The sequence below is a fragment of the Phallusia mammillata genome, unplaced genomic scaffold (genome assembly GCF_965637545.1).
Source record: "Phallusia mammillata unplaced genomic scaffold, kaPhaMamm4.hap1.1 HAP1_SCAFFOLD_243, whole genome shotgun sequence".
NCBI lineage: Eukaryota > Metazoa > Chordata > Ascidiacea > Phlebobranchia > Ascidiidae > Phallusia > Phallusia mammillata.
The window spans coordinates 781-20,763 of record NW_027648975.1 but is presented as its reverse complement, the minus strand read 5'-3'; the positions used below and the strand labels follow the sequence as shown (position 1 = coordinate 20,763).

Below are 19,983 nucleotides of genomic sequence, written 5' to 3'. Positions count from 1 at the left end.
AATCGGGGTCACCATCACACACCCACTTTTGTGATATACACAGACCGTTGCTACATTCGAAGTTGTCGCCTCTACACGGTGAAGGTGCGGTGTAGTTCAACTTGTCTGATAAAGCAATTTAACAATGAAAATTAAAAATTCAGACGCAAACCTCTAAAATTATCAGCCAGAAATACAGTATAAGTCGTAGGCTTGATTTCCGAAATGCGCAAATGAAGTAGAATAGGCAGTTGCGGCCGAACAACAGTGTAACTTTGTTTAACTTAAAACGTATGTTGACAACCTATTTGGACACTTAATTTGTACAGACTAATTTTGGACTTAAATTTGTCGTTCATTTTCTTTTTAATTAATTATTTTAAAATAGTGCTTCGTAATATAATGCTTCTGCAATTCTGTATTTCCAGACTATTTTCTTACGCTTTTTATGATGCAAATGTCGTCAAGATAATATGTGGAAAAAGTAATTGGTTTTAAGCGGTTGTTTTTCTTTACATCAGTATGTCATCACATAACAGATAAAACACATACAAATAATCCTACGTTTCCACTTTGACCTAAACCCTAAAAAAACGCCCACCCCTGCCGTATAGTAAACCCATTGCAGCCTTACTTATGTACAAACCACATTGATGCCTTTTGTAAACACCCTACCTCTGCATGTGTGGTTGTCGGCTGTAAGTTCTCTGCTATCTGGACACAAGCATCTGTAATTCGGTGCTTCAGGGATAGGAACACAAATGTCACTGCAACGAGTACGTGATTCGGAACATTGATTGCTGCCTGTTAACTTGGCTGGATCAAAGAGAACAATCTAGAAACAAATGTAAATTTTGAAGGAGCTACTTAGAACAAAAATATGAGCAAAACTACTCCATCGAACAAAAGTTATTCTAAAACGCCGAGCCAATATATGATAAGCTGCAGACAGTGCACACTGTTTCGACCTATATAAATTGATTCTTTGTTTCCAAAAACAATTACATGGGCATTGTAAACCAGTTCTTCTGCCGCTAAAGCCCAGTTGTGGCATCGAACAGGTTGGTAAGGCATGGCTTTTCAGCTTGCTGCTCCCAACAAACTGAAGTGCCGTAAGGGGCTACATGAGCTCATACAGCCGTAACCGGCTTCACTAATGAGACCTTATAAGTAGTAACAGTGTGCATTGTCTGCAGCTTAAAAGTTATTTTACCTAAAAATTTCACACGATTTAGTTGTTCCCCACGCAATTTTTTAACGATTTTCGGTTGTTTACTAAATGTAATCACTTTTAAATACATAACACAAAAACCAACCGACCTCCAGCATTGGTGGGTTGTCCTGGGCAACCAACGTCATCGCACTGTTTGGCACGTGACCGTCACTTGAGGTAAGAGCCAAGTCGAGGTTAAGACGATAAATTTGAGCAGCTCTGTATTCAGACCAGTACAAATAACGCGTATTGTTTTCCACATCATCATACAGCACCACTGAGACAGGGTGACTAAGGGCATTGTGGTGGCCATCAAAATTCCCCGTAAGAATGACCTGCAAGAAAAAAATTGTTTTAATAGACTTTTGTGGTAAAGACGACCTCAATTCAGATGCTGTGAATCACTTTTCTGGCAAAGCTATCTAATTGTTAAAATTTGAACCAAACATTGTTAAATTTATTTTTTTACATATACTGACAATGGCCATACAAGTGAAAAACAAAAAAATGTCCAATTGGCCAAAATTAAAGAAAGTCATAACGTTAGGGGTCATGTAAGCAAAAAAAAAACATTTTAATTCGAAAATAGTAAAATGGTAGTAATGTTTGGTGGAACAGCCGAAATTCGAGCCTGAAGCCCGAACCCGAATCGGTTTTGAAAACCCCGTTTTGACCCATAAGTTTGATTGACAGGCCTATAATAAAAAAGACATACACAATGGACAAAACGATGGTTAAAACAAAAAAGTTAAGGAGAGCAACCAGGTACTTAGCTAGGTAATTTATATTTTAAAAAAATTACAGACATAGAATGTGAAGTCAGGCACGAGTCAAGTCCGTTGGTAAAAAATTCCTAAGGCCAAACACGGCCCGATCTACAACTCTATAATGATAATGAAGCGCTAAAAAGATGTTTTACGCAGCAAATAACAAAACAACATAAGCTAACTAGACGTGGTGCACCTATTTTTTATATCAGGTCCTTCACTCGTGACGTTTGAGCACTCGTTGTGACTTAACTTACACCCATGAATGTATTAGTTTGCACTTGCAGGAATTTAACATTCAAAGTACACGACATACAAGATTCATCAGTGACAAAAATGCTTCAAGTTGGCCATACCTCGGGTCGAGTTGCGACGCTAAAACGACATGACGTGCAACCTATAGGTCACTTGATAACAATGGTGGGATTGTGATGCAAAAAGGCGGGTGGTTATGTTAAGTGCGGTCGAGCATGCAATGTCAAGATGTCTTTCCTGACTTAAACACTGCTACTGTGTATAACGTACGGTTGTTTTGCAACAAATGGCTGATGAATTACTTTACACCACGGAAAAGCACTGCCTATGACAAAAGGAACGAATTTACTCAACCAGTAGTATTCACTTTAAGTGTTTTGGCGTGTGAAACTTTGTCAAAAAGCGTTATCCAAAGTTTGGTAAAAAAAGACACTGGGAGGTCTATGCAACTGTCCTAACATAATTTTTAAGGATTTATCTCTTTGAACATCAGTAGGGCTACCATACCTAGTGTTTGGAAAACAATTGCTCTTTCTTGATTAAATATAACTTGAGGACAGTAAAAAATGCACTAATGTCCTGTTTACGTTCGTTGATTTGTTTCAATCATAAGGCATTTTAAAACCGCTGAAATGTAGCAAACTATTTCCGTGAAATACGTTAAATATATCGTAAAAGTATCTTTCACAGTAATACGGCCTCTCGTATGTGATGAAAATGTGATAGGCCTATTATTCACTATTCCGCATTCTTAAGAAAATGACATTTCGAAGTAAAGCTTGCTTGAATGTGTCACTGAAACGTCACGCTTAAATTGTTACGTCCTTAATGCATTTACGTCATACGAACCCACAATTCTAACCCCACTTGACCAAACAGGCACTTAAATCGAATCATTTCATCCACGCAACTTTACAGTGGTTCCCAACCGGGAGGAATTTTAAAACTTGAGGTGAGGAATTTACTAATTTTTACATGTGGTTTGTAAATAAGACACTTTAGCTCTGAGAATATAACGTATGAAGTTGATAAAAAATCCAAATTTTAAATTACTCTGTATTTAGCATCTACTATAGGAATGAAAATGGAAATTCGTCGATAAAGGTTGGGAACCACTGGGTTAACCACATAAAAACTGTACAACTTCAGCTAATTCACGTACCTTTCTGTTTTTACCGTCCAAACCAATACACTCAATTCGGTCGTAGTAAGCTTCTACCCAGTACAGAAGTCGCCGTTCCAAATCCAAAGCAAGACCGTTCGGCCACAAGATGTTTTCGCCTGCAAAGTGATAAACTTGCATTAGCGTTTGACCGCTGAAAAACAATTTCCTAATACGATGTCTTACATAGAGTCTAATGGATTTGGAGTGACGTGCCCTTGAAAGTCTTGTATGTGCGAACGCTTGGCTTAATTACCGGTTTGTTGTGGTGAAATTGTTTACTGGTGTTGTCAATACGGTGTATGTTTTGAAAGGAGTGTATATGATGTTTGGTACAGATTTCTACGTCGGACCGGGCTTTTCGGATCGGGTTCGGGCTTGAGCATAATAGAAACAGGCTTGGCATCATTTTTACCGCAATTTACCACTTTGTGGGCCTGGTTAATATTTCGTTTTTTTTTCCTAAAACTGGTTCGGGCCGGGTTTAGGACTTAACTTTAAATTTCGAGCCCAGATTTCTAGCCTGCTTATAACCGTAGATTGGTGGCAAGACGCCATAGTAAACGTGTTTCGCATTTTTTTTATTCGAACCGTGGTGTATTACGGCACAGTGCTTCAGATTAATTTTGAAAAATTTTAGTGACACAGAAATAGGGCCAAGGTCCAAGTGTAATGAAACCATTAATAAATCAGAGATTCTATAATGGAAAGAGGCGTGGCAAATAAATCTTGTCTTTGCTCTTTACACCACAAGCCTGCCGAGCCTATATATCATTGGTTAAGAACAACGCGACGATTGCCTTGTTAGTAAATGGGAGTAAACAAAGTAGTTCGTCTGATCTCGATATCGTGGCGCCTGATACAATGTTGTGGTGTGCGAGAATTTGAGGTTATCCAATGAGAGCAAAGGCAAAACGTGTTTGCGCTGGGATAATTCAATTCAGAAACGAACGCTTTATATCCGTGGTTTGGGCAACTTTTAGATTTTTTTCACTTTTTATCACTCGAAGTTTATTTTGATTAGGTTCTAAAATGTAGATTCAAAAGTTAAAAAAAGGAATCTTAGTGATTTTTACCAATTGAGCAACCCAGCTATCCAAGTTTGGACCTACATTATTTTCTGTCATAGCCAATTTGTAAAACAAAAACGTCGGTTTTGCCTAAAAAATTTAAGTTGAATTTAAACGAAGTTTTGAAGTAACGCACTGCGTTCAGAAACATGTCTCAATATGACGGGCCCCAATATGGCAAAAAAAGTCAACTGATTGTAGTAACACGCAATGCTCTATTAAGATACTTTTGAAGCGTATTGTTAGAAAACAAGTATTACAAAAAGCATTTATATTGTCATCCAAATGTTACAAAACCGTTCTCAACAGAAGTAATGTAATACAAATCAAGCCAAACATTGCAAATAATTATCGTAGAAAAGAGTTCGTTGTGTACGTTTTTGTATTGTTACATGTAAAAAGGCCTCTATAGAGGCGATTTTAGTAATTGCTTTAGCTTACTTGATACTAATGTTGATCTGTGGCTCCCATCCATCCATGCCATCTCAATACTACCATGATAACCTGGGTGTGAACGAGCCATTTGCCACTGAGTCCAGTACATCATTCTGCAAGTGGAAAATATTTAAAGGTGGGCAGGAAAATTTATTCCATGTATGTAAAATGAAGTTGGAGTTTAAAAAGTCAACTGCGACGCAACTTTAAAATACACGTTTCACAAATACAAATTAAAACATGGGACGTTGTAAGAATCTAAAATTTTAACATTGACATCCCTTCAATTACCACACATTTCGAAAACGTAACATATCAAGTAAATTGTTTCCTGGGTTTGTTTATGAAGATGAGATTTGGGCATACAAATCTGTCACATATATGAAACGGTAGCCAGAACAATTGGTTGGATTGAATATCCCACCAGCTTTTACAAACTTTCCCTAGATAAATTGTTTACTAATTTCTTCTATTTGTATGAACATTTGTAATCATATCAAAAAAAGTGTAGCTCTTCCAGCAGGTTCCAGCAGACGTTTCGATATCCCATACGATACATCAGGGTAATGACAAAAATTGAAAAACGCATATGTGTTATTTGTAATCATAGTAACATATCAGAGACTCTACCAACATGTGTTAAAAGCTGTTATATAAGCTATTGCTGCCAGGCATAATTTCAGGTTTATAGAGCTCTTCTGGCAAATGTATTTTTATTCCGACGTTTCGACGTCCTATACAGGTCGCCTTCATCAGGGTAAATAACACTGAATGCGACTAGTACAGTGTACGATAAACAAAGGAAAAAAGAATGAAACGCAAGTACTACTCGCATTCAGTGTTATTTACCCTCATGAAGGCGACCTGTACAGGACGTCGAAACGTCGGAATAAAAATACATTAGCTAGAAGAGCTCTATAAACCTGATAATAAAGCTGATTATAACAATTAAATGTAGCGTTTTCACCTATAAAAGCTGTAAACATGTTATATCACCTTTAGACGTCCGTTTTAATGCTAACAATCTATGTCAACCCTACTGCACAATGTACGTTAACAACACACATCACACACGACATGTTACTTTTATCCGATACAGGTAACGTACCCTTCAATCGGGTCTAGAGCGATTGCTCTTGGATGGGACAGGTTACCACGAACTAGCACCTTTCGCATGTAATTATCATCCGATGCGACCAACGTTGCTCTTGGAAGCCTCGCCAAATTGACTGTCTCGTAGCCATCGTCAGTCCAATACACGTTGAAGCTAATCCAGTCTACAGCCAAGCCCTCCACGTCGTGGAAAGTGGAATTTATAAGAACCTAGCATGGAAGAAATCTTGTTTAGAAATGAATTCGTAAATGTTTACAGTGTGTTGCTGGTGCTGGTCACAAGTCGTAAAGGCGATTTTGGTTGAAATGAGTTTGTTTGGTTTGGTAAAAGCAAATCGAGTAAGAATTTCGCACTGAATGCTCACAAAAAAAAGTTTTTGTGTTCACGTGGTCTAGTTAGTAAATTAGTTTAATAACTTTTGATGATGGGGTATTTGGAGTTTAAATTTACAAAATTTTAAGTGCAGGTTTTGACAAAAAAGTAAATTTTATTCGATCCCAATACGGATATCAATGTTATATCAAGCAGTAAAAAATTTGTAAAAAAATTGGAAATATATAACCTCAAAAAATAGACAATTAAAAAATAAAATTTAAAAGGGTTTTGTTTTAAAAAAAAAAGTAGAAAAAACCATATTTTAAACAAATATATTGCAAAGAAAAATGCCGCAACACCTCAGTAGTGGCTTCAACTCCGATTTCGGGCAGCAATCTTCTGCGAGACATCTCATATGTTGAAATATCCGAGTAAACAACCCAATCCAGTCCATCTTCGTCTCTAAGCAACAGATGTAAGCCAATCACAAAACAGTTCGCTTTGGAGGTAACAACCGCGTTGCGAATATGCAAACATAAACGCCAATTAATTATGCAAACGAAAAAGATTCAGTCAAAAAAATTAGGGGGCGTGTTTTGGTTTTAGGGTCGTCAAAAGCGAATGACGTATTACCTAAGTTCAAAGTCAAATTTTAAAATAAAAAAAAAAAATATTTCTGATTTTTTTAAAAAAATTACATTTGTGTTAAGCATCAGAAACATGGGAAAAACTGATAGGTAAGGTTTAGTTCCTTGCAAAAAGACGTGCATACGTTTTTTAAAACAAAAAAAACGACCAAAAATGCTTGAAATTAACAAAAAAATAAGAACGAACTTGTAGTAGTCCATTGCCCGCGGAATTTGCAAATTCTCAATGGGCACCATGGGAGAAAAGTTGTTGTCGCGATCGGCAAACAGGGAAACCCCCCGAATCTCGCCGGGGTTCGATTTTCCAAACAAAAGAAAACGCTGGTCGCCAGTGGGTCCTGCAAACATAACAGTTGCCAAACCGCCTTTTTAAAAAGTATATGAATTGTCTCCATTAACATGATGACAGCCGTGCTTGTTATACATAACAAGAGTTCACAGACAATTTTTCGGTTGCCTTTTGGACTTTAGTACGCTCTAGGGCAGTGGTTCCCAACTGGGGAGGAATTTTAACACTTGAGAGTAGGAATTTACTTTATTTTTTAACAAGTGGTTTGTAAATAGACACTTAAGCTCTGGGAAAATGACCTGTGAAGTTAATAAAAGACCCAATTTTCAAAAATCTTTGTATGATTTAGCATCTACCAGGTAGTATATTAGGGAGGAATGAAAATGTTTTGGATTGTTGAGGGAGGAATTCATCGAAAAGGTTGGGAACTACTGCTCAGGGGGCTTTCCACTTACACAAGATTTTAGCAGCATGATAGAATGAGTAATCATTTATTCGATGAATGTACAGCTAGGCAAATCTGTACAAGCTTTTATAACCCGTTAGTTTCCATACATTAAAAAAATAAGAAATGATCCTTAGAACCAAGTGTAGGACTATCACCAAATTTAAAGAGACATCATATTGGTTATGTTGGGTGACATATTTACTTTTGCATGTAACACCATCTTGGTTTAATGTGTAGCCCGCTTGACATCTGCAAGTCCCAAATGTGGCAGAAGATTCAGAAGAAGAACGAAGTAGGCAAATTTGTTCACACGACTTCAATGTACAACCATTTGTTGGTTCTTTCAAATGAAAAAAAAACATAGTTTAAGTTGAATATATATATATATATATGTTGTAGTCACATACATTATAAAACAATTATTACACATAAATACAATAGTGTACAATAGTCATTTATTTTAACTAGATGCATGAAGAAGAAAAGTAATAGTTTAACCACACTTGTTGGGATTAAAAAAAAATCTGCTTTATCCCAAAAATGGAAGTCTTTTTACTGTTAATATTAGAATTAATTTAATAGACACCTTTTGCTTTAACTTTAGAACTATGGACCAAAGCCATTGCAGAAGGATATTTTGTTCCGCCAACAAACTTTGTAATATTTTTATGTGGAGGCCAAGCATCAACTTTCACTATGCTTTTCTTCTGTATGTCACTCACATACAAAGTACCTGAAAAATAACAAAAACATGATTTTATTAAACAATTTATTACTAAATCTTGAAAATGAAAAATTAGAAAAATAAAAGAAAAATTTGTACTATTTTTTTTTTGCTCTAAGTTTTTTTACATTTTTGGTGCTTTCATTATGTTTTTAAACTTTTTATTATTTTCTTGCTATTAACTTCGGGTTACAAGACCATAGTAGTGTTGCAGTTTAGGCCCATATCTGCCGGACAGCACATTTATGGAGCATGTAAACTGGAATGATTGGGTGTTGGTAAACCTACCATTAAAATATGTAAGATCATTAAATGAATGTTTGGATGACTTGATTATATATGTCCGATGTTTTCCATTATAATCCACAGATTCCAAACTGTCTGCAAAAATAAACAATCATCTAAAATATTTTGTTAATGAAAAACTGTATTAAAATGGGAATAATTAAAAAAAAAAGTATATACCGGTAGTTTGAAAATGGTGCAAACCAGACAAAAACTGTTTTAATGTGAGGTCAGAATTAGTTTAAAAAATAACCTAGAAGGTTTGCATATACACTGTGAGGTAAATGTTGGAGCTATCAAGTCAAATGAACAAACTACACAACTACATGACTATACCTAACATCCGTAAAAAAATTATACAAATACTTCAAACATTTCATTCAAAAATGGGTGGACAAACTTTTTTTAGTAAAGAAAAAAAATCGAATAAAATCAAAAGGTATCACCTCAATAAAAACATTACACCAACATACATTTAAAACATAAATAAAGTTTTCAAATACAGTGTACAGTAAAAATTATAATCAGGCCTTACCACTATGAGTGTCAACAAAGTAAACTCGTTTTCCATGAATATCAACAGTCACAGCATGTGGTAGAACAATGCTCCGATCGACAATAGCAATCCGTTTACTGCCATCCATGTTGGCCTTTTCAAGTCTTGGTGAACTTCCAGAGTCAGTGTAAAACATCAGTCTACAGTTCACATTACAACAAAACATGTTTTTCTTCATTGCTTCTCACTAACAGACAACTACTTGACTACACAGTTTGACAAAACATTGTACACAGTTTGACAAAACACAAAATTGACAAACATTTTTATAACTTGGCATTTGAAATTATCTTTCAGGTTGTATGCAAGGTTACTGTAGTTGACAAGACTTTAATCAGTAATTATTTGAAAGTTGTGAAATCTTTTATGCTCCGGCAATACATTATTGTGCCACATACATTTTAATTCACATACATTTTAATCTTTGCAGCATTCCTAGGCTGTTGAACATTTAACAGTAATTTTTGCAAAGTATTGCTGTACTAGTTATGATGAACATATATTCATATTGGGATCAGCCCTGAAGCGCTCATGCAGACCAGCGATCATGGCAAGCTCATAAGTAAATCATAGTATCGAGTCAATCCGGTCTCCTAAACATCAATGGTCTAAGTGGCGATCCCCTACTTCGAAGCTGACTTGTGCAGCATACGAGAGAGGAGTGGACGTGATTTAACTTTCCGGCTCACCACTGAGCCTGCGTAGCCCAGATGGTAAAGCATGAGTCCATGAAAGACTCTTGTTGTGGGTACTAATCTCACCCCAGGCTAGATTTTTTCCTTGGTAGACCGGCTTGATGTGGTATAAAGTGTTCGATGGGGCTGGCATGCTATGATATATTACTGTACTAATGATACTTATAACAATGTTTTTATGAGTTTTAGTTTTTTCTGTGCACCATGGACTGTTATTTTATTTAATACTTGTTAAGATTTGAAGATTTTCTGTATATAAGTGGCAGCACTGTCCAAAAACCTCTGAATGGTATGTGAGTTAAAAATGTTGAAATGTTTAAAGAAGAAGGATGACAATGTTTACATTTACCCTGAAGATGGGTCCAAGGCAAGTCCTTGAAGATGTGATGTAGTGTTTAGTTGTAGGATTGTCACACAAACAGGGTTACTTGCAAAAACGTTGCACACAAAAATACGATTGTCCTTGTTATCAACAAAGTAGACATTTCGTGTCAGCCAGTCCATCCTGAATTTATTGACATCTGCAATAAAGATAGTGAAAAGCAATCAGAATTTTTCAACTTTGCAAAACAAAATGGACAGCAAATAAATTTAGTTTTGTAAAATTACTGACCATAAAAAAGTTTAAAACCATAAATAGGAAAAAACAATATATATTGATAGAATATTAGTATGATGTAATGATCAGTCAACAAACATATATCAAGAGTGTCAGGTGTCAGAAAGTAAAGGACATAATATGTTGTTTTTTCTAATGGCTGAAACATCATGAAAAATTAAATGGCATAACCCAAACCTTAAAAGAGTAAACCAACTTACGATGAACACTATATGGTAAATGAATTTCCTGAGTTTGGTTTAGGTTTGTCATATTGGCACAGGTAAATTGACTGAGATTTGGATCAGAATGAGCAGCAATCCAGCAAGCCACCTTCTCATGTTGATCGTAATCTAATGAGTGGATTTTTATTCCAAGACCAGCTGAGTACACTTTCTTCTGCCGCCCTTTCAAGCTGACATTCTATGACACAAATATAATTAAACTCTGTTTTGAAGTAAGCTTAGTAATGAAATGACTTTAAAAATAATCAAATTCCAAAAAATGTAATCACAGTTACAAAATTTAACGGAATTAAAATAAATAAAAAACAACATCAAAAGTTTAATGATGAAAATAGCGGCTTAAATATACTTAAAAATTGACATGGTTCTTTGTTTAAATGTTTCGGCAAATGCTCAAACCATCATCAGTGATATTAAAGGTATTTTTTGAACAAACAGATATCAACATAAAGCATAAATCAAATTCCATGATAAATGTATTTTTCAATTTTGTAGTAAAAACAAGTGGTTTTAGTTGTAAACCTTTGATGTGATAAGCTTCCTAATTTATTAATAGTTTGTTTGGACCCATTTAAAAAAGGGCAAATAATTGCCAAAAGATTGGACGACACAAATTAAATATTAGAACATGTGCTTTTTCTTAATAGTATTTCCATTTTTTCCCTCTCTTTTCAACACAACTTTCACCATGCCTTAGGGATAATTAGCCCAAATATAGAACTTTAACAGATAATAATTATACATATGTATGTACATAACAAATATAAAAAGCAAGTAAAAAAGTAAGAAATGGTGACTTTTGAGCATATCAGCATGGCCAAAGATACACAAAAAAATGAAAAAACAAACCAGAATATGACCATTGCTTGAGATCAGCATGTAAGGTTTGATGGAATCACTTGGAAGCAAACATAAGTTCGGGTTGTTTGGATTTCTGACGAACCCAATTTCACAGGAACAAATAACATCCCAACCAGTACCAGCACTTTGGCATATTTGCTCACATGGATTAATCAGAGTACATGGTGGTGCAACTAAAACATAAACAGATCAGTGTAACCATGAAAAACAAAGTTGGCATACTACTATGACTAATTGTTAACATTTATAAATTTAGGTATTTTATAACATTAAAACAATTCCTCAATTTAAAACTTTTCCATAAAGCGAGACAATTATGATTTTATAAAACACTAACATTTTAAGTCAGATTACACAACTTACAATTTTGTTTTGAAACTGTTTAAAAGTTAGTTAAACTTTTCATATGTAAATTAGCAGTTCTGATTTACTTCTGTACAGACAAAATACACAAAGTGGAATCACATACCTATACAGGTTCTTTTATCAGTCTCATTGATCATTGTTCCATTAGCACAATAACATGTGGCGTTCCCAGTTGGCAGCATTGTGCAGCTGTATTCACAATCAAGTTGGGCACATTTTGACTGTAGAAGACTGCCAGCTATGAATGCTGTTAACAAAGTGGACAAAATTATACATTAGAAACTTAAAATGGTACAAACCTGCCAAAGTAGAGATAAACAGTTGTTTTGGGCTAGAAATAAAGAAAAGGCACACCTAGAATTATGAATTAAGGACTGACAAATTGTTTAAAATCAGAAATTCAATGCATTTGCACTTAAACACAATGCACATTCCAAAGCTAATGACATGATTTATAAAGAGGCCATAGCAAAACCACAAAATAAATTCCAAACATTTTTCAAGTGGCCTTATTAAAGGCACAGGCGTGACCGGCAAACACACCTGCACATTGTTCACCCTCGTCGGAGCCATCAGCTGGGCAGTCCACCACTCCATCACACAGCTTATTATAAGGCACACAAACTTCTGGTTGGTTGAGACATGGAGCGCCATAGTATTTGCACATTGGGTCAATGTCACCTGGGATAGTGAAAAGCAGATTGTTGAGACAGGAAACCAATACAAGTTGTTGGTAACCTCAAAACTTTTTAGGAATAAAACAACCACTTGGCATAAAAAGTTATAGTCCTGGGTTAAAAACATGAAATAAATCAAAGTTCTGTATGGCCCAAAATTTTGCTTAACACTTTTTACATGAAAATGAGTAGTATCAAAACATGGCATGGATGAAGCAAACTCGCTTTGGTTTAATTAAATTTTGTAACATTTATACAGACATTGAAAGTCCCCATGTTTACCCACAGCATTTGTAAACAAACATATGACACAAAAAAAAAGCTTTTTCGCCAATTTATCATAGTTGTACAGCCACAACAATATTTAGTTTCAAATGTTACAGAATACTTTTGATCTTTCAAAAACTTAGGTACTTGTAAATGCTGAGTTAAAAAATGGTATTGCAATTGCAGAAATTCGTGTTGCAGTACAGGAAGAGTGATCGTTTCATCGTTTCCACATTATAAGGAAATGATACAAACACAATTACTTCCTAATGCCGCAACTGTTGCTTTTAAGAGGATTAAACTGTGTTGAAAACATACAGTGACATTTTAAGCCCTGCTGGGTCTGTTTGTGGGCAAGAATAACTCATCGCAACAATTCTAAATTAAATTTTTGTTTTGTTGTGGCACAAAAATAGAATATTGTTTGTTGTTAGTAGAGTAAAATAACTGTAGATAATAAAAGCAAAAATATAATTACAGGTTTTGCATTGATGTTTAAAGAGAGGAAATTTATGTCTTTCATAAATTATATCATAAAGTTATACACATCTTTCAAAGCACCACTGATCAGGGGTAACCATATTTGTAACTGAAGTAAGGGTAAACAATATTGATAGTTTTAGTAAGTGTTTTAACAAAACTATTTGCATGGAGTTTCACTTCAATTTGGTAATGATTGATGTGAGATTTGCATTTAGCACATGCACTTACAAAGTGGACTTTCATCATAACCATTTTTGCAGTCAACATCTCCATCACACATCCACCCAGGAGCAATGCATTCACCATAATCACCACATCTTTGATGATTGTCTTTGCATGTGCTTGATGCTAAAAGGCAACAAATAAATCAGTCGCATTCTATGTTTAAACATATCAAATGCGAATACATAACATACGACATCCTTGTTCATCACTGCCATCATCACAATCAGTTTCTCCATCGCATCTCCACTCCATCAAAACACACTTTTTAATTCCATAATGGCAAGTAAACATTGACATAGAGCAGTTTGACTTGGTCGGAATGGTCTCTGAAAGATAAATAATTATGCATACAACAGACATCCAATACAAATTGCAACAAGTTTTTAGCAAAAAGGAACAAGAAATTATAGTCTTTTAAAACAGTAAAAATGTACATGCTTGTAAGTGCCTAACATTTGAATCATGGTATAGCACAAAGTATTGCTCTGGAGAGTAAAAAGATACAAGTATATAAAAGTGAAACTTTACATGTGTATAACTCATTGTTTCAATATGTAAAATGACATTTTACAGTTCAAATCGGGTGTTTAACACAAAAAACTTACAATATAGATGATACTTTATTACATAAATTATAGTGATAAAAAGCACAACAGTTGACTACAAATTCCCCCTTAAACATTCACACAATGTGACAAATTATGAAACAAACTGGATCAACAAAGACCTAAAACTTATGTACGCACCTGTGGCAATGGCTGGAAAATATTGCGACCCAACAGATGGAATGCTTTGCCATAAAACAAAAACAGCACAGAGAGTGAAAATATCCCACATTGTGCTATGTTTGCTGATTCGGAATTGTCTTGACCTTGTAGTTTTGTACATGGTAAATGATACGCATTGTCCTTCTTTCGAAAACATCAGGTTCACCACGTTGTTGTGGAATTACAAAGTTCTTTTGAACTAGCTACTCCGCTGATGCAAAAATATCTTTCTTGCCGTCAATAGTCCCACCTTATATATTCCACCATATCCAAAAATATTAACAACAACGACACACTGTATAGTAAGAAAAACAGAAAATTACCCAAAATGTCAACACATAGTCAGTAGTCAGTAGTCACATACATTACTTACACATCAAATGCAAATAGAGTCTAGACATGCAAGTTCAAGATTTATGAAAAGTGGAACTTGGTTTAAAAAGGTGTATCAAGTTTAAAAAACGTTGTACATTTTAAACGTATACGCACAATTAGCAAATGAGAAATAATACAAACAAACATCAATAAAAATCCTAAACTCTTTCATATTCATGCAGTGGAATTCCAAAGCACATACACCCTACTTCTGTTGCTTTCATGCTTTCTTATGCTGTATCATATTGAAAGATAGACGGACAAACTAATCCCGTATTTTTGTTGTTGCTTTTCGTTTTCGCACATTCGTGAGTCACTCCTGTACCACAGTGATCTCATCCAACCGTGACGTAATCGTTACCCAACCGTGACGTTAATCCCCATAATTTTATTTAGGACCCGAAAACTTGCAAATTGCTACGACAATTTATGATGTAAATTGTGCAGATCCTGGGAGAACATGCTAGAAATTTTGATGGCAAACGCTATGCGATGTTGTTACATTGGGTTATGCGTAAAGTCTTCGCAGATTAAACCGAAACCACCGTCCTTAAAAGAGTCCAGGAATCATAGAGCACTAATACTTGCTGGAATTAGTGCTCTATGCTGGAATCGTCACACAAGTGTAGAAACTTCGGTTCGTTTCTTTTCTTCCCTTTGAGAGCGACACGCTGACATAAGCGAAAATGGACTAAAATACAACTGAATAGAATGGGTAGAGTTTCCTAACAAGTGTGACCAAGTCATTGGGATAATGGCGTTTCACCAGTGGTTCTTAACCGGGGTTCGATCGAACCCCAGGGGTTCGACAACGCCGAATCAGGGGTTCGACGAAGGTCTTTTTGAAGTACAATACAAATACTCGTTTTTGTCAAACTTTAGGGTCTATAGTCGCTCAAAACGGCAATTTGTATTCGCTCAATCTCAAAACACTGGAAAATTAAACTTAGGCAGGGATGTTTTAAACTGCTCTAAACAGTTTTTGTGGTACTGAAAAGAGTATTACCAGCCTGATAACCATATGTGCCTCTTGTGTGCCAACAATGCGAACAAAACAGGTACCACAAGCATCACAATATAGATTATGACATCATAAACACTTAAGACTGATTTCCTCGTTGTGCAGCTCATCAATCTATAGATGCACCGAGCTAGAAATTAATCTGGGCTTTTTGGGCACTATTAGATGGTAAATACATGATATAAACCAAGTATTTTAAAACAAAAATAAGCAGGTAAATGGCGGCCGTTGGTGAAATAAGAATCTGCGATGCGGCCGTCCCAGCATAATGGTTATGAACCCTTATGAACGCACTCAGGTTTTATTTTATTTTTGTCGTAACAAAGAGCATTGTTCGCGTTGTTCGTAAGCAGAAAAACAACGAAATCTTGTTGGCAGCAAAAACTTATTACTTCATCTTTTTCATGTTTGTGTACAGATGGTAAAAAGACAATGCTTCATTTTGGTAAAAACTAAAAACTGCCGGAATTAAAGCAATCATGAAACAAGTTGCTTGTATTAAGTTATGATGTCAGAATTTAACAAAATGACAAACATTAAATGTTGTCACTACGTTTGAACAAAAACTAATTATGACCCACCAACCAAAATAGGTTAAAAACCTAGGATGTAACTTTGGGGTTCGACCAAAGGCTGAAGAATATCGTAGGGGTTCGGCCGTTATAAAAAGGTTAAGAACCACTGCGTTACACTGTACGAATTAAGCTTTTGCTATTCAGTCTTGTGCAATTCTTGCACTACTTGATTGTCCAGTCACAGTACAGCATTGCGAAGAATACAACCAGAGCACATAAACATCACGGACTAAAATGAATGTTGCAAAGTTCACAGCAGGATTTGGCAATTGAATTACCCTGTTGCACCACCGGACTTCCTCGTGAGCTTCAAGAGCTGCCAAGTTAAACGAGCTGTATGATTTGGTAAACAGCCGCTGCTAAATTTGCACAGTTAACATATCCGTTAAATATACTGGCTATTCAGTTTTTTTCAAAATATACCCAATTCATAATGACTCAATTCAACTTCAATGCATATATTTTTCCACTAGGCCCCATATTGAAGACCATTGACTTGCTGGTTGTTCTAAACTAAATCTAGTGCAGTGGTTCTTAACTTTTTTTCTTGTTGCATCCCTTTCAAATCACCGACCAATTTTCGCACCCCCTAAATTACACTCCACAGAATGTGCAAGAATTACCTATTCAAGAAGCGACGTAAACACAGGAGTAAAGTATGGAATTCGACGGTGGTTTGTTTCACAAATTTTAGTTAAGCTGAAACAAGGGTGGATGAAAAAATATCATATTAAGGCGCGACACTTTGATTCCGGGAAATAAACTAGGGGTAGGCGACTGTTAAATTCACGACCAATGCAAGCTGTGGGCATGGTTTCTTAACAACTGTGTTCTCGTAGACGTAGAGTATACTTTTGCAAGAATTATTGCAATTTTGGACAAGCAAGAATGTCTCATCGCATTCTCATTGGGAATTCTTGCGACTGCCGAAAAACTCAGGAAGTGTGGTCATAGGGTTTGCAACCTTCAAAATTTAATTTCGTTTTTAATTAATAAGCTCGTGATATTTTTACAAAAACAAGTATCTCATTGCACGTTTGAAGCCCACCCTCAGGTATAAAAGAATTGTTGACTGGCGTTTGAGTATTAGCACACAAAAACTTTGTATGTGGATTAATTTGGCTTCCTGAAGTAATCTGGGTATAAAATATGAAGACAACATTATGTATTTGTTCGACTGTATGTTTATTGCTGGTCCTGATTCCTGTGAATGGTCAAGTCAACTTGGAAATGTGTAAAATCAGCTTGCACTGTGACAAAGGTAAGCACCGTTGGCGTATACGGTAACATAAAACGCTACATCTCCTTCTGTTAACTCCAGCTAAACACCAAATTTGCGTTCAAAGGTGACTACCCTGGCACTGGTTATCCAGGAGTATCGCTGCAGGAAGTTATAGAACAATTGAATTTGAGACTTGCCAATATCGAAGGTACGTTGGGCGCTCTAGAAATTTGTAATTTTTTTTTGCAAATGCTACAAATGTTCGAACAATTTTGACACTTTTTGGGACTGCACTGTATTTTAGGGTTGGTAAAGCCAAAAACATGCGATGATATCTCAAGACGAAACCCGACAGGCACTAGTGGGGTTTACACAATTTATCCATTTGGTGAAGCGTTGGAGGTATTCTGTGATCTGACGACTGACGGTGGTGGGTGGCTGGTAAGTAGTGAACTGTTTCCACAATGGAAATAACATAATCATAAACATTACTGCCAAGGTAGTGGTGTATATAGAATACATCGTGTAGACGTTTCGACAATCTCTGTTGTCATCATCAGTACATGTTTTGATGTTTGAAACATGTACTGATGATGACAACAGAGATTGTCGAAACGTCTACACGATGTATTCTATATACACCACTACCTTGGCAGTAATGTTTATGATTAAACTACTTTTCAAGTCCGTGCATAGTGTTCCTAAGGAAATTACATAATAATAAGAATTTTGAAGTCGTTTAAAATAATTTGTCTATTGTTTTATATCACATTTAAATCAAAAAAAAGTTTGAGTATTACTAAAAAAACGATTTGATTACAAAAAAAGTTAAAGTTGGATCATTTTTGAGCACGATTTTCACAGGTATTTCAAAAACGAATGGACGGTTCAGTAAACTTTACAAGAGGGTGGGAAGATTATGTTAATGGATTTGGTTCAATGGATGGGGAGTTTTGGTTGGGTATGTACTTAAGAATGACCAAAACGACTTACAGAGATAACCAGTGATGGGATTCATCTGTTCGCACCTGTTCTATAGAACCGTCCTACGAAATTTTATGAGATCAGCGAACCGGTTAGCATTACTGGTTACTTTCAATGGAAATATGACTTTTTGTAACAGAACCGGCTGAAAAATATGACTTTTGTGATAGAACCGGCTGACAAAAAAGTTAAATCCCACCACTTGTGATAACCCTTTATGATCGTTTTCTTTATGATGCATACAAACTAATAAAATCGGCGTTTGGTCTTCAGTTTTAGTATTTATGAAATAGCCAAGACATCATTTTGAGACGTCCTCGCCAAAACGGACCTACTGTTTTTTCCATGTATTAAACACCATGTACTAAATCTGTTTTAGGTCTTGAAAACATTCATAGAATCACAAGTTCAGGCAGTTATGAAATGAGGGTTGACATGGAAGACTTTGATGGAGCGAAGAAATACGTTGTATACTCGTGAGATTTGGTGTAATTTTGGGGTTAAAGGGCAATGTAATACCCATACAATTTTTGGTTCCTAGATCATTTGCTGTTGGACCCGGAATTGGCTACAGCTTGACTATCGCCAAACCACCTACTGGAGACGCAGGTATAAACATTACATTTGTATAGAGACAAAAAAATCCCTATTTCAGAGGCACTACATGTCGTAAACAGTTTGAGCAGAAAAAAATTGGTAAGCATTTGCATAAACTTGCAAATACAACTTTAAGTTTTCCAGTTTTTACTGCTTAAATTAACTACTTGTTTTAAACAGGAGACGGCATGGAACCGACCGGTACTAAATTTACCACTTTTGACAAAGATCAAGACATATATAGCACAAACTGTGCTGTAAAATTTGGTGGTGGTGGATGGTTTGGAGCGTGCCACCATGCCAATCCCAACGGTATATATCATGGTGGGCCTCATACTTCATATGCTGATGGGGTCAACTGGGAAACATTTCGTGGATACAAGTATTCACTTAAGATCATGGAAATGAAAATCCGAAAGAAAACTGCTTAGTTTTCATTACATACGACCACCACTCCCATCTGTCTCTATAAGGTCATTGCATCATACATTATGTTTTGTGTTAAACTTAAAATCAGGGGTTCCCAACCAGGGACGAATTTTAAAACTTGCGGGGGGGGGGGAATTATTTTTTTTAAATTTGTACATGTGGTTTCTCTTTAGCTCTGGGAATATAGCCCTTGACATTGTTATGTTTACTCATACCGCAATAAATCACATTCATACATGTAAGTGCACTTGTTTTTGCGTTTCATCGCTGAAGTCATTGATACACTTGTTTGTACATGTCTCTGCTGAAGATTATTTAAACGTTTTGTGAATCGTGG

General features: G+C 35.8%; 2 protein-coding genes across 2 annotated transcripts; one reads left to right on the top strand and one right to left on the bottom strand.

Annotated features, from left to right (window-relative positions):
• Positions 1–3: 3 nt before the first annotated feature.
• Positions 4–15,046, bottom strand: LOC145208403 (prolow-density lipoprotein receptor-related protein 1-like; the record flags this gene model as incomplete). The annotated part of the gene is made up of 20 exons (XM_080078910.1): positions 14,423–15,046; positions 13,868–14,002; positions 13,680–13,799; positions 12,568–12,705; positions 12,128–12,271; positions 11,647–11,831; positions 10,774–10,975; positions 10,304–10,475; positions 9,239–9,399; positions 8,707–8,799; positions 8,281–8,427; positions 7,897–8,034; positions 7,145–7,295; positions 6,670–6,772; positions 5,990–6,204; positions 4,888–4,994; positions 3,377–3,495; positions 1,300–1,527; positions 655–814; positions 4–105 (listed from the first exon to the last, which is right to left on the bottom strand). Coding segments are annotated over exons 1-20 (2,998 nt in total), but the record flags the coding sequence as incomplete, so codon positions are not given.
• Positions 15,047–15,083: 37 nt separating this feature from the next.
• Positions 15,084–19,718, top strand: LOC145208402 (microfibril-associated glycoprotein 4-like). Its single transcript, XM_080078909.1, has 7 exons — positions 15,084–17,675; positions 17,761–17,844; positions 17,941–18,077; positions 18,501–18,597; positions 19,000–19,096; positions 19,162–19,229; positions 19,398–19,718. The coding sequence occupies exons 1-7, from the start codon at positions 17,564–17,566 to the stop codon at positions 19,646–19,648; spliced, it is 846 nt and encodes a 281-aa protein (XP_079935035.1). The 5' UTR covers positions 15,084–17,563; the 3' UTR covers positions 19,649–19,718.
• The last annotated feature ends 265 nt before the right edge of the window (positions 19,719–19,983 follow it).